The 15,211-nt window shown below is 37.2% G+C and overlaps 1 protein-coding gene across 2 annotated transcripts; it reads left to right on the top strand.

Annotated features, from left to right (window-relative positions):
- Nucleotides 1-157: 157 nt before the first annotated feature.
- Nucleotides 158-14,746, top strand: NDRG3 (NDRG family member 3). 2 transcript variants are annotated; one of them, XM_015829576.1, is made up of 14 exons: nucleotides 158-259; nucleotides 486-606; nucleotides 1,084-1,146; nucleotides 1,434-1,494; nucleotides 2,073-2,159; nucleotides 2,554-2,610; nucleotides 2,950-3,053; nucleotides 4,661-4,726; nucleotides 6,325-6,376; nucleotides 8,899-8,946; nucleotides 10,259-10,294; nucleotides 10,597-10,648; nucleotides 11,256-11,294; nucleotides 12,016-14,746. In XM_015829576.1, the coding sequence occupies exons 1-14, from the start codon at nucleotides 196-198 to the stop codon at nucleotides 12,192-12,194; spliced, it is 1,029 nt and encodes a 342-aa protein (XP_015685062.1). In that variant the 5' UTR covers nucleotides 158-195; the 3' UTR covers nucleotides 12,195-14,746. The 2 variants fall into 2 exon arrangements, with proteins under 2 accessions (XP_015685062.1, XP_015685063.1); XM_015829577.1 differs by lacking the exon at nucleotides 11,256-11,294.
- Nucleotides 14,747-15,211: the final 465 nt, after the last annotated feature.

Below are 15,211 nucleotides of genomic sequence, written 5' to 3'. Positions count from 1 at the left end.
GTTTTCTGATTAGGAGGCTTTTCCTGCAGATTAATAATATCCTTTTTATTCCCAGGTGTTTTCAGTTTTTGAGCTATTTACTGGAGACTATGTCATGTTTTCTCTGTAGAGGTTATTCCTCTTTAATCTCAAAATTGACATTTCGTTCTGTAGGAGCATGATATAGAGACAGCTTATGGAGTTGTCCATGTCACTATGCGGGGCACTTCAAAAGGCAACCGTCCTGTCATCCTAACGTATCATGATATTGGCCTCAACCGTGAGTCCTTTTTTTTCATGGTACTTTCATATGCTGACTCACTGACTGTATTGTATTCATATTTTCAGAATAGAAGTGTTTGATGCAGAAACAGTTCTTTTAATTTACCATAACTAGAAAACAAACATGAACCTTACCATTTAACTTGTAGTTACTTTTTTATCGAAGTAAGAATCAGGAACTGGAGTGGTGCTTTTCGTGGTCATTTTGTGGGTTTGTCCTACAGATAAGTCCTGCTTCAACACTTTCTTCAATTTTGAAGACATGCGGGAAATCACACAACACTTTGCTGTATGCCATGTTGATGCACCTGGACAACAAGAGGGGGCTCCACCTTTCCCTTCTGGGTAAGTATAATATTCCTTTGATCCAGAATGTTTAAAATGGAAATAGATAGGGGAATAGCCAGGTTTCCAGTATTGGCTTAATGCAGGGGTCCTCAATCTTGGCAACTTTAAGGCTTGTGGACTTCAACTTTTGATGTTGAAGTACACAAGCCTTAAAGTCGCCAAGGTTGAGGACCCCTGGCTTAATGTATGTAAAGAGATACAGTACTGATTTGGAAGATATAGAAATGCAAGTAGGAATGATGCCATGGGTAATGTACTATGTAGATATATTACCTGGAAGGACAAGCCTTTTGTGACTCCTTTAGGCCCCTGTGTTGAAAGCGTTTTGATCACTACAAATCCGTACTCTGATTAAGCATGTCCTAGAATCTGTTACTATGGAACGGTTGAATCTCCTTGCAAAATGGCATATATTGATGAGCTAGCCTTGGAATATAAGTCCTTTTATGTCAACTTCATCTTTTCTGATTTCAGATACCAGTATCCTAGTACTGATGAACTTGCTGAAATGCTTCCTGCTGTTCTTATGCACCTGAGGCAAGTATGCAGAATAACCCTGACTTTCCTTTATTAACAATCACAGATGCTAAATAGCCTTTTTTTGATGTTTGTCCAGAGGAGAAAGAACAGCTGTTATCATATTGCAATAAAGCCAATGGTTGTAAAGTTTATTCAGATGCCATTTGTAGAATCTTATTTCTTACCATAAATCATATAAAGGAAAATTGTGTAAGTAGTGTGATATTAAGGTTCCATAAATTTGATGGGTCCTGCTAATAGAAAGTATACTAAGGGATTCTCTTCATTTTCAACTTTTTTTTCAGCCTAAAAAGTGTAATTGGAATAGGAGTTGGAGCTGGTGCCTATATTCTCAGCAAGTGTGCGGTAAATATAATTTGTTTATGCTCATTTCTTTGTTTCAGCTAATTAAGTTTATTGAGGCTCTAGATGTCCATGTAGAATCCAAACATAGGAGTGATACATGTAGTAGTGAGCGGAACGTTTTGCCAATAGTGGTAAAAACAGACTCATTCTTTAGAGGTATAAATGCCCTAAAATGATGAATAAATTTGAGGCAGTTTATTCAAGATTATGGTTATCATGCTATTGTAAAAAACAATTAGTGCATCATCTTCTTTTCATAAAAAAGAGTACATTTACTTTTGAAAACTACTATAAATTTGCCAGCATTTCCTTGTGTTCTAAGTTATATTCCCTAACACTATGGCCACTTTAAAATTATGTTTTAGTCATTCCTTTTTATTCATAATTTATAGTTCATTATTAGATTATTTTGTACAACTCAAGGTGGCAAACATAATGATTCCCACAATAAACTGTTTATTTTCTATGTTTATATCTTTATTTGATATATTTATTATACTGTCATAATAAAAATAAACCAGAATGCAGCATAAATAATCAGAAAAATAAAACGTTAATATTTTCCATTCTGTTTTTAGTTGAATCATCCAGACTTGGTAGAAGGCTTAGTGCTAATTAATATTGATCCATGCGCAAAAGGTTGGATAGATTGGGCAGCATCCAAGGTAGGATGGAACTCTCTGTTTTGTGACCAAGGTGATAATATTGTCCTGCAAGACTAGAAATTCAAAAAAATAACTGAATAAGTATTTGTTATGGACTATCACTTTTTTTCTTTTCCAAACCCAAAGGAAGATGAAAGAATAGAGAAGTGGCTTTATTTATTTAACATACTGAAATGTATTTTGATACATTTTATGTAGCTGTATTCTAGAGTTTCTCTCAGCCATAAACCTGGCCTTGGGTCAAACAATGCACGATTAAGAGAGAATATCTGCATGTATTTCTAATACTAGAATTACAGATGGATGAAACAAGCATGTGAAAAGGCAGGATGTGTTAATATAGAACTGAGCAGTGCCAATATGTAATTTTGTTTTGGTTTGTTTATTTTTTCAGCTTTCTGGATGGACAACTAACCTTGTGGATATTGTTTTAGCTCACCATTTTGGCCATGTAAGTTAATTACAAGTTTTAATATTGAAAATGCCAGTATATATAAAATCAACCTTACATATACTAATAAACTGTTCTTGTTCCTAGCTCAGGAATTGTTTATAAAAATGCTTATGGTTTCATAACTTTAAGTTTTATTCCTGAGATAGGTGTGACAGAAGACTGATAGATAGTAAGTATAAACTGGAACTCAGGACTTCCGCTGTTATATAGTTTTTACCTGCTTGTAGTCTGCAGGGTACATTACCTTCTTAGTTTTTACAAGATGACTGAAGTGGGCTTACTTTTTTTATAGTGCAATTAACCAGGCAAATAATTATAATATTTGTCATTCCTCAGGAAGAACTGCAGGCTAATCTGGAGCTAATTCAGACATACAGACTTCACATTGCGCAAGACATCAATCAGGAAAACCTTCAGCTCTTTGTTACCTCCTATAACAGGTAATGTATCTATTTTGGATCCACACTGGAAAAAACTGTTTTATTTTTTCCACTCTAGTTTTGAAAGTATAAATAATGCTTTAAGCCAGTGATGGCGAACCTTTTAGAGACCGAGTGCCCCAAAACCGCTCCCCCACCCTGTCCCTGCTCTGCCTTGCCCACTGGGCCACTCACCACTTCCACGGCCCGCCACAGATCACCCAGGCACCCCAACAGCGCCATGGCGGCCACGCTCTCCGCCCATGCCCCGCAGCATCATCTGCGCGTGATGGGGCGCAAGGGCAGAGCCTTGTCCCTGCTGCCCGGCTACCATGTCCTTGGCTGCACTGCTTCGCGTGGGTCGCGTCCAGGGGCGACTCTCCTCCAGAGGGGCTGCTGGTGAGGGGGCCGTGGGAGGAGGCGGGGCTGGGGAGACGGTGTGTGTGCCCACAGAGAGGGCTCCGAGTGCCGCCTCTGGCACCCGTGCCATAGGTTCGCCACCACTGCTTTAAGCAGTAGATAAAGAACATTCTCAAATCAGTATATTTAAAGTGTTCCATAATATTTGGCTTTAATTTTAACTGTAGAGAGCCTGAAAGATAGTTTAGGGCAGGGGCTCCCAACCTTTTCTATACCCTACACCCCTAGAGCACTTCTGATATATTCTTGCACCTCTTACAAAAGTGCGAAATAACAGCAACAAATTATGCATATACACTATAATTTTGAAAACCCAAGTTTTTGCACCCCCGGAATATCATCTCACACCCCCAAGAGGTGCGAGAACCCCCGGTTGGGAAACCCTGGTTTAGGGGAAGAAATCTTCTTCTTCTTCTTTTTGTTGTCTTAGTTTTTCAGTTTTATTATCATTATAGTCAATAATGTTGTAGATTTTTTTCCCCCACAACAAAACCTCTTCTAATTATTTCTTCATAATTTTCTACTTTTTTGTTTAAGAAAGAAGCAGCACATGAGTATCCCTTTAGAAACAGGATATTTAGAAAGGGCCCCCTCATCAAGCTAAACATGTGTTCCAAATCAGATGTAATGCGAGAGATGCATGCTCTGTTCTCTCAATAGCTTCTCTTTATTTCAAAAGTGTGTGTGTGTATTTGAAATATCTGTTATTTTAACATACGTGGTCCAGTGGTTTTTAAGAACTAGCTTTAAAAAATTAGAAATTATTGGGACATCTGATTCTGTGTAGCCCACGTTATATATTATTTAACAAGGGTAATAAGCATATATCAATCCATTATTCGAACATTCATAGCCATAGTTTGAGACTAGATCCATTTAACTACCAGTTCTGACAAAACTAATACTGAAATTAGATGGTTTTAGCCCCATATTTTTATTACCAAGGTTCAGTACTTCAGTAGTTTCATATTTTTGCCCATGATAAGTAGTCATAATCTAATGACACAAGATTTCTGTCTTAGCCAGTACTTCCCAGACTGCAATTGCTTACTTACTTACTTACTTACTTATTTATTTATTTATTTATTTATTTATTTATTTATTTATTTATTTATTTATTTATTTATTTATTTATTTATTTATTTATAAAAGCTTCTGTATCACTTCAATCACAATAGACTAAACAAGTCTGTCTTTTTACCTTCAAGTCGCAGAGATCTGGATATTGAAAGACCAATCTTGGGTATGAATGAAGAAGCAGCAAAAACACTCAAGTAAGATGTTTTGGCTGTCTTTCAACCATATTACTTGAAAGGGGCGTTGTCTTACCTGAACGCCTTTTCTCAGCATGATGATGGATTAGTCCCAATTGGAGCAGGAAGATTAAGATAACCCATTGGTGAATTCTCCATCCAATCATGCTGGAGAACTGAGTGGATTTGGGGGGGGGGGGCTATATTTCCTTTGGTTGGAAAAGTTCCAACCACTTCCCTCACTTTTTCTAGTGCTTTTGATAGATGTAGTAGCAAGCTTTTATGTATATTTTATATATTGCATATAAAATTATTTATATTGCATATGCACATATATGTGCACTACAGACACTTGCAAAATATTTAAAAACTCCTTTTTGCGGGCTGAGTTTTTAGTTTTCATAAGCCTTCAGCTGAATGGTGTGTTGAAAGGTTGATCTTTGCCCTGAAGCAATGTCTGTATGAATTCATCATGCTGAGTATATTCCTGCAGCATGGCAGAGAGTCTTGTAACAGAGAGGTGGGAAACGGACTAGAAAGTAACAGAAACATTGAGCTCTCCAAGAACCTACTGAAGTTTATTATTCCTAGTCCCTTGAACATTCAGAGAAAAGGACTGAAAACAAAACAGACTCTTTGGGGCCTCAGCAGTCCAAATTTAGAAATCAGAGTAATGCTCAAAACACGGTATCTAACCAGGAAAGTAAATGGATCTGGTGGCAGCAGCGGTTTGAAGCTTGTTCTGCTTTCACACCAGTAGTCTAAGTAAGTTTTCCAGCTTCGTCTGTGAGGCTATAGACTTTAATAGGGCCCCTTCCTTTACTCTGAGTAAGAGTATGAGGAATCTGCTCTTTTCTGTGTCAGGGTAATGAGCTGAATCCCAGCCAGGCAGTATGTGGGGGGGGCAGTTTGTTTGCCTCATGAGGTAATCCAGCAGGTGTTGTCTCTGTAGACTTCTCTTTGTTGTCTTTGTTGTCATCCAATTTACACACCTGCCTTTTATTCAGAGCAGCCTTTATGTTTAGCAGGCACCGAGCTGTCAGGCATTCAGACTGTGGTACACTGGTTTACTTATAGGAAGGCTCGTATTTTCCCTTCATTACACCCAGTGCTGCTACCCCTCAAACATTTTGACAGCTAGAAGTGGTACTCTGATATATGGCAAAGTATTTAAGGACTTTATGCCCATATATATTAATTTATGTATTGTAATCAAATGCTGAGTAAGATTGGAAAACTTGTTACACAAAGCTCTGTCCCCATTGAAATGGAGTTTGAACATGTTCTGATGCCCTGTATGTTCTACTTTAATGTTGCATTATTAAAACATGATCCAGATATGAGCATGATCAAAAAATTAAAAAGCAGGATTTTGACAACAGAAGATGGTATTAATGCAGGTATATCCATGGGGAACATCACAGAGCAGCAAGTGATGAAAGCATTGCAGCACATCCCCACACATTTTGTACATAATCATTTTGCACACACATAAGGGATGGGATTTGCATTATGATAGCACACAGTTAATTTCAGCATTTTGACAAAGCTTTGGAACCTGCAGAAAACTCATCTGATGATTGTATAGATTATAATGCTAAACTGTGGCTTCTTTACAGGTGCCCTGTCTTATTAGTAGTTGGAGACAGCTCTCCTGCAGTTGAGGCTGTGGTAAGTAACCTAATCATGAGTTAGTTATTTTTTCAACGCTATCTTGCTGTAATTTTATTTATGCTTTTCAAATTTTCCTTTACTGGAGGAAGTAGAATTTTCTAAATTTGGAATTTGCTTTATTTGAAGCATGTACAGTGAGGGGAGAAATTATTTGATCCCCTGCTGATTTTGTATATTTGCCCACTGACAAAAAAATAATCAGTCTGTAATTTTAATGATAGGTTTATTTTAACAGTGAGAGATAGAATAACAACAAAAATCCAGAAAATGCATTTCAAAAAAGTTATAAATTGATTGCATTTTAATGAGTGAAAGAAGTATTTGATCCCCTATCAATCAGCAAGATTTCTGGCTCCAAGGTGTCTTTTATACAGGTAACGACCTGAGATTAGGAGCACTCTCTTAAAGGGAGTGCTCCTAATCTCAGCTTGTTACCTGTATAAAAGACATCTGTCCACAGAAGCAATCAATCAGATTCCAAACTCTCCACCATGGCCAAGACCAAAGAGCTGTCCAAGGATGACATGGACAAGATTGTAGACCTACACAAGGCTGGAATGGGCTACAAGACTATCATGAAGCAGCTTGGTGAGAAGGTGACAACAGTTGGTGCAATTATTCGCAAATGGAAGAAACACAAAATAACTGTCATTTTCCCTTGGTCTGGGACTTCCTGCAAGATCTCAACTCGTGGAGTTTCAATGATCATGAGAACAGTGAGGAATCAGCCCAGAACTACACGGGAGGATCTTGTCAATGATCTCAAGGCAGCTGAGACCATAGTCACCAAGAAAACAATTGGTAATACACTACGCCATGAAGGACTGAAATCCTATAGAGCCTGCAAGGTCCCCCTGCTCAAGAAAGCACATGTACAGACCCGTCTGAAATTTGCCAATGAACATCTGAATGATTCAGAGGAGAACTGGGTAAAAGTGTTGTGGTCAGATGAGACCAAAATCAAGCTCTTTGGCATCAATTCAACTCACCGTGTTTGGAGGAGGAGGAATGCTGCCTGTGACCCCAAGAACACCATCCCCACCGTCAAACATGAAGATGGAAACATTATGCTTTGGGGATGTTTTTCTGCTAAGGGGACAGGACAACTTCATTGCATCAAAGGGACAATGGACAGGGCCATGGTACTGTCAAATCTTGGGTGAGAACCTCCTTCCCTCAGCCAGGGCATTGAAAATGGGTTGTGGATGGGTATTCTACCATGGTAATGACCCAAAACACACAGCCAAGGCAACAAAGGAGTGGCACAAAAAGAAGCACATTAAGGTCCTGGAGTGACCTAACCAGTCTCCAGACCGTAATCCCATAGAAAATCTGTGGAGGGAGCTGAAGGTTCTGAGCTGCCAAACATCAGCCTCGAAACCTTATTGACTTGGAAATGATTTGGAAAGAGGAGTGGGACAAAATCCCTCCTGAGATGTGGCCAACTACAAGAAATGTCTGACTTCTGTGATTGCCAACAAGGGTTTTACCACCAAGTACTAAGTCATGTTTTGCAAAGGGGCAAAATATTTATTTCACTCATTAAAATCAATTTATAACTTTTTTGAAATGCGTTTTTCTGGATTTTTTTGTTATTCTGTCTCTCACTGTTAAAATAAACCTACCATTAAAATTATAGACTGATCATTTCTTTGTCAGTGGGCAAACATACAAAATCAGCAGGGGATCAAATAAATTTTCCCCTCACTGTAAATAATTTATCTGCATTTTAATAATATACTATTATTTTTAATATAGGCAGTTTTCTGATTTTAAAATATAAGATACAAGCAAAGGTTCCTAAGTGGGGAATCTCAACAGTCATTAATATAAGTAACTAAAGAAGTTTGAATTTTCCTTTCAAAATGGAATATTTGTATATTCAGAACCACATAGCACTTTGTGATTTCAATGGAGACGATCTAAATTGCATGATTTCCTGTATTCCTCTGAGTTGGTTTAGTCTGCAGATTGTATACAGACAAAGCAAACGCCAAAAGCATCTCTGAAGGAGTTGGCTATATGAATTGGATTTGTCACTTCCTAAAGGTTTAGGGATTCTTACTTCCATCCACATCTGAATCTTTAAGTTGCAGACTATATGGGATTTTCCTTTTTTTTCTTGATAACAATCTTGATAATTTTGTAAAGATTAGTTTGTGAAACAGACATGCCCAGTGAATTTTTTGACTGGGTGGTTATTGAACATACATCTGAGTCCAACATGCTATTCGCTACTACAGCTGTTGATGTTGAAGCCTTCTTGAAAGCTGACAGAGTGGTGATGTGATCAGGTTTGTTCTAGCAGTCAGATGCTGAAATGCAACGGTTATTACAGGAAATATAGGATTATTGTCTTTAAAATTAGTGACTGTAACTGTAGTATTTTAGTTTTAAGTCTTTTGCTTCTAATATATAGATACTGTTGTTGCTGAGGCATTGGCTTCCTAGGGAGGGCTTTGAATTATAGTTAATTTGTCACATATAACTATATATATGCATTATTTTATGTTTCATAGGTTGAATGCAATTCACGCCTAGATCCAATAAATACCACGCTCCTGAAGGTAACCAAAAATTAAAGATTTCTGTAATGAAAGGTGATCCTCTACTGTGGGCTTTCTATGAAACTTGTAGTGGGGATTGTGGGAAGAATGATTTCTTACAACCATTCATTCAGCAACTGTCTAAAATTACGTTAGAAGTTATGATAGCACTGAACAAAACAACTTATCACCCATGCCCACCCAAAGTTATAGCCATTGCAGTGCCCCCAGGGTCACGAGATAAAAAATTAGGATGCTTGGCAGTCTGCTCATACTTACAACCACAGGGGTACTGCAACTGTCCCACCCACCTATTTCCCTCCACATCTGTGCCCTTTTGGTCCTCTGCAACCCCGCACTGTACTGACCTGGCTGCTGAACCATATGAGCTGGCTTTGCATGATGAAAAAAGGGGGGAGAGACACAAAGCAGCCTCTTCCAGAGCTAGAATATGCCAAAATACTACTTTTTACCACACTCTTGGACTGTTTGGGGATGGTTTTGCATTCTGAAAAAGGAACAAAGGGCTAGGAGCAAGAAAATGGCAGTGTGAAGGTGAGCTTGGTGGCAGAGCGCATGGCAGCAGGGATCTCAGTGTGCAGTTTAGCAAAGGTGATTAGGACTGAACTGGGGTGCCTGCAGCTTTCTGGAGCATGGCGGATCTGGGACTACTTGCTGCCCAGCAAGGCAGAGTGCTGGGCAGTTGAAAGGGCAGAGATAGTGCAAGAGATGGGGAGGGGGCATTAGAAACCTCACTAAAGTTTGGAGCTGGGTGGTACCAAGCCCAGAATGGCTTGGATTGTGATGGGTTCTCAGCTAACAACTGGTGAAATTCACATAACAATGGCAATAGGGATTGCCAGGCTGGTGGTTGCTAAGGAGTATAGTCACATGATGGCTCACTTTACAACTATATTGCTTAGCGAAATTCCAGTCCCAATTGTTGTAAGGCAAGAACTTCCTGTAGAGATATTTAGGGATTTATATATGTTTATAGCCCCCAAGTATTAATTTTACAAATCTTCAACCAACGTGGTTCACAAATCTCTTCCAGCTTAAAAGAACAAGTCCTGATGTTTTATTTATTCCATCCTAGTAGCTAGGTGTGAGTGCATTTATTACATGTTTCATATATCTATTTTGTCTTTTCCTGTTTTGCCAATGTTATGTTTCATTGTCTCCCTTTTGCAGTATATCAGGGACTTGTATTTACCTAGAAAAAAGTTCAGTTTTAAAATGTGTTTTGCCTCTCTGCGTATAGTACTCTGATGGAATCACTTAATGGATTTATAGTTCTTTTTTTTTTTTTTGACCATCCATTTTTCTCTTCCAGATGGCAGATTGTGGGGGATTGCCCCAAGTTGTTCAGGTATACTTTTATTCTAGGAATTGTCATACTTAATGCATCTAAAGGATATCCATCTAATCATTTATTGCAGTTTTTAAAAAATACCAAAAGAATTTGTAATATCTAACAAATTAATTAATTAATTATGAAATACCAAAAGGAACAACAAAAGGAAAAACTAGAAAATTAGACTGGAAAATATCCTGAAAATCAACAAATATATATAAACCACCCAAATATAATTATTTAAATATATAATAATGCCTCAAATTGTGTATAGCAATACTTGCATATACTTCTTGATTATTATTTTTCTTTTGCAGCCTGGGAAGCTAACTGAAGCTTTCAAATACTTTGTTCAAGGAATGGGTTACAGTAAGTGATAATATATTGCCTTTGCATTAATTTCCATTTAGAGCCTACTAAGTGACTGAGATTATTTATTTCTCAATCATAGATCCTATTCTGTACTTTGGCCATCGTAAATTCATACAGTACACATTATTGTACTGGAAGATAGTTTTGTCTACCACAGTAGGACATTTGTAAAGGAGGATTAATCATCAGTCCTTGAATTACAGTTCTGCCTTTTAATGATTTGTTCTCTAGTTTCCAAAAGGCTGTTTTAGAGAGACAAATATCTAACCTGTGCTTAAAAGATTATCATTACAGTTTTCCCTACCAATAACTTTATTGGCAGAGGTGATGCATAGGCTATTCTTAAAATGTTTATCTGTAAAGGAAATATGCATGAGAATTTTTCCAATATGGAAATTAATATCAGATTCAGTAAAAGCCAAACAACTGAAAAACCATGTTGTAAATTGCCCAAAATATTCTTTATTGTTTTACTAAACAATTCTTAAAGTTATAGAATTCAAAATAGGGAAATGCTTATGGTCAGGCAAGGCTTACATTGTCTCAAGTTTGTTATAACTACCCTAACTTTGTTTCCCATTCCCTCTCTTATCTCTGCTTCCAGTCCCTTACATGCAGCTCAGTCACCTGAACACTGAGTCAGGTATCTACAAGTATATGTCTGGTTTGGCCGACTTCCATTTTTCTTATGCATTATGCCGCTTATAGCATGGCCTGGTGATCTTTGGCACTCCCAAGCCATCTCATTGTACACTTTTTGTGCTACAATCTTTTTTAGTGGTTTAATTTGCATTGGTTTGACTATTGCATGGTTTGCAGCTAGATGGTGGTGTAGGAATCAAATAAACGAATTCCAGCTTTCTGAAAAAGCTTCATGGGCTATCCTTTTGTATAGAGGGGAGAGGACATGACTGCTTTGCACAGAATGTTTGCTGATTGACTGTATCAGGGTGTTCCCTGATCAAAGGCTTGTACAACCGTTTCACTTCTTAGAGTGAAATGATATGTAGGAGAAACATTATTCCTAACTCTTCTTCAGCAAAATATATAGGTAGTTGGAGGGTATTTTAAAGAAGCAGTTACAAGTAAAAGTACAAAGTGAAAATTAAGCTCAACTGGGAGGGAGAAGTGAAAAGGAATTTTATTTGCAAGCAAGATCTGAAGATGAGAAAGGGCTTAAGCTGTTTCTACATACAAATGTTCCTGCATTTTACCCCAGCAAGTACAGATTAATGAACTGTGAACAGAGTGATGCCCGATTTGCTTTTCAGCAGCAGCTCTCCTTTTCTTTCTCCATTATAAGACCTCTGAGGCAGTTAAAAAACATTTGTTATTTCTGGCATTCACCGCCTCTCTCCTTACAGTGCCATCTGCAAGTATGACCAGGTTGATCCGTTCCCGGACCCAGTCATCTTCAAGTGTAGGTTCTGGAGAAAGCACTCAAGCACGGTTTCAAGCTAACAACCTAAGGGAGGCGAACATGGGAATACCTGAAACTACTGAAGTCCATGGCAATCCTCAGACTATGGAAGTATCCTGCTAAGCAAGCATGAGAATCCAGACCATTCCTTTTCTCTCTTCTGCACCCATCCAACAAATGGCATTAAAAGTTTTTCCCTCTCATTATGCCTGCTAACTTTTCACCTGTCTCTTTGGTGTTATATTTAGTTATCTTTGTACAGAAACTTTAGCTGCCTACAGATGTACCGAACAATAGCTGCTGGAGGTACAGGAGTGATTTTTGAGCTCTGATACTTTTTTGCAGGCTCTAGATCAAAAGCTGGGTCTCTCCTTTTGCCTTTCTCCCCTCCCTCCAGGGAAACTGCACATTTTGTTTTAATTCCTTCCACTTCTCCATCACACCTTCATATTTATCTGCTTGAAATACTTGGTGCTCTTTAAAAGATGTTCCCTGATGTGGTGGTGGTGGTTTTGATTTCTTGAAAATGGCTGTTTGGTTCAGCCAGTTGATTCTATGTGCAGAATCTTGCTCTGCAACATGCAAGGGAAAAAAAAATACTTTCATGGATGATGCAAGGGCTTGCTAATTAATGCTGTATAAATCCAAATCTAGCTTGTTCTCAGTTAAATATGACAAAATAATGTGTGTGTCATAAATGTGGTAAATGCGCTTCCACAGTGGGCTTGCCACTGAAATTGTATACATCTGTATGCGTCCATTAACTACTAACTTCCATTGGTGCTAGGCAAGATGAAGATGTCTTCATTTCCCCTGGCCTCCTATGCTATCCGATCATTTGAAAACAGTGAGTCTCTCCTGTCTTCTTGAAATCCAGATGATCATTTTTGTGGTTTTTTGACTTGGAATTGCTTTCTAGTGTGCTTCTGCTAAAAGGCGTTAAGGCTTTTGACTGTGGTCCTAACAATATCTTTGGAGTTCTGATTGGAGAGGACATCTTTGATTCAGAACTCCAACAGTGGATCTATTTCTGTTCTAACTCTTGAGATCATAACATAATGTATGAGTTGTACAAGAGTTCTATATTTCATAACTGAGCAGGAGAAAGTAAGCTGCTTCCTGTTGGTTTATTCAGAAGCACTTCTCACTAGAACAATTAGGTTACAAGAAGAATGAGGTATTTAGCCCAGTTTAATTTCCAACAAAGAGGGCATATTATTCAAATGTGCGTATAAAATAGGCAAAGTTACATTATAGTAGATTTAGAAATAGAACCAGATGATATTTAGTATAATTCCCAACATCCTATACAATGAGTTTCTGAAGCTGAAAACAAACAAAAAAAAAAATCCAAAGTTGAAAAAAGATACTAAACCAAATATCTTAATTTTCACAAGTGATTAGTAACTTTGACAATAAATTATGCACCCTTAATTTCTAAAGGGAATTAAATGTATTAATTTAGAGATATATTTATAATTATTGAAATAAGATAAATTATATTAAATTGAACAACTTAATTCTAAATTCTGCTTTTGAATAGTTGAGTAAGAAGACAATGCTATTCATATTGACCCTAAAAATAAATCTCATTGAATTTAATGGGTTTCCTTCCCATCTAAGTGTATGTGGGGACTGGACTAAGCTTGAATGAATATATATAAAATGGAAATTATTCATTCTGTATTTGAAAGACTAGTTCAGCATTTATTATAATGCTAATTCTGTATCTGTGAAAGACCATTTGGTTCTTTATGTAGATTTTCCCTCCACTATTTTCATTAAAACAAATATTTTACTATGGACTATTACTGAAAAAAAAATTCTCTTAACTCTTAAATATGCACACGCACACAAACACGTACATAAATATATATAATTTATATTCTGATGGAAATAGATTAAAATTAATGATTAAGTGCACTAAGAATCAGGCAGTTTGGGAAATAACTTAAAACATCTGCTTCACTGGGATTTCAGAATATAATTCTAAACAGACTATAGAATTGAACTAACTCAGGATTTCTGAACCCATAGCTAGTTTTATAGCCTTTCTCTCAAGCAGATGCATTACTAAAAATACAAAAGGGAAATATCTAAACTGAAATATTTGTTCTTCTTGGGTTATATAAAACTATTATTTCATTTAAACACTAGTTAAAGGAATGCTTCGATGTACTTTATATTGTAAAAGTGTGCCCTGCTTATGGCCTGTATATTATATATGTGTTTATAAAGGGTATCTATATGTGCATGTGCACACATGTGCGTGTGTGCATGCACACACATTCATTCCATGCAGTGCTATTAAATTTAATTCTCTGCTCCTGGTAGATATGGAAAATTTTTACCATGAGAATTAGAAAGTTCCTAAATCATATTATTTTCTTGAATTCAGAATAATTTTGTGTTTTCTGATTTTAGCTGGGAGAGAGAAAATATAAATCATCTTTAGACAGTGAGATTGCTGCTATTGGGAAGAGAAATGCAGCAGCATTTTTCATGAAACTATGGCAGAATATCTACTTTTTACTGTTGTGTATTGTTTATAAGGCCAAGATCTTCAGGAAATGTCAGATTCAATTCTGTTTCAGGTAGAGGAAAGGGACTGGAAGATTTTGCCAGGGGGGAAATTTAAAGCAGTTAAATAAAGTATAATCAATTTTAATTGTTAAGGTGATTGTCTCTGTGTCCTTTGTTCCTCCCTTTTGGCTTGATATACAATCACTTGAATTCCAAAATGATCAAATTAGTTTCCCCAAGCTTAAAGATAGCACAAAAATTTAGAAGCTTTCCTCCTTTTTCTGATGACCCAATTGCCAATCAAATAGAAATGTTGGACAGGAAGCAAGGAGGAGAGAAAGCAAAATGGCTGCCTGGGAGCTCAACCACCACAGTTCTTGTGAAAAAGAAGCTGAATAAATAGAGCAAAGTCTGGAAATCAAATAAAGAAGCATTTTTTAAAAAAATAGACATGAAAAATAGACGTGATGAGAGGCAATAGGAAAGGAGGCAGCAAATGAGAAAACTGAGAGGACAGAGGCATTTATTTCCTCCCTTCAGAAAAATGTTTTTCTTCCCTCAGATGGAATGCAAATTTAGAAGCTGAGAAGACTGAAGAAGGCCAGTCAAGAACAAAC

This window comes from Protobothrops mucrosquamatus, unplaced genomic scaffold, assembly GCF_001527695.2.
Source record: "Protobothrops mucrosquamatus isolate PMUCROS unplaced genomic scaffold, P.Mucros_1.0 scaffold6454, whole genome shotgun sequence".
NCBI lineage: Eukaryota > Metazoa > Chordata > Lepidosauria > Squamata > Viperidae > Protobothrops > Protobothrops mucrosquamatus.
The sequence above is the reverse complement of the archived record's forward strand: the minus strand, read 5'-3'. Positions and strand labels throughout refer to the sequence as shown.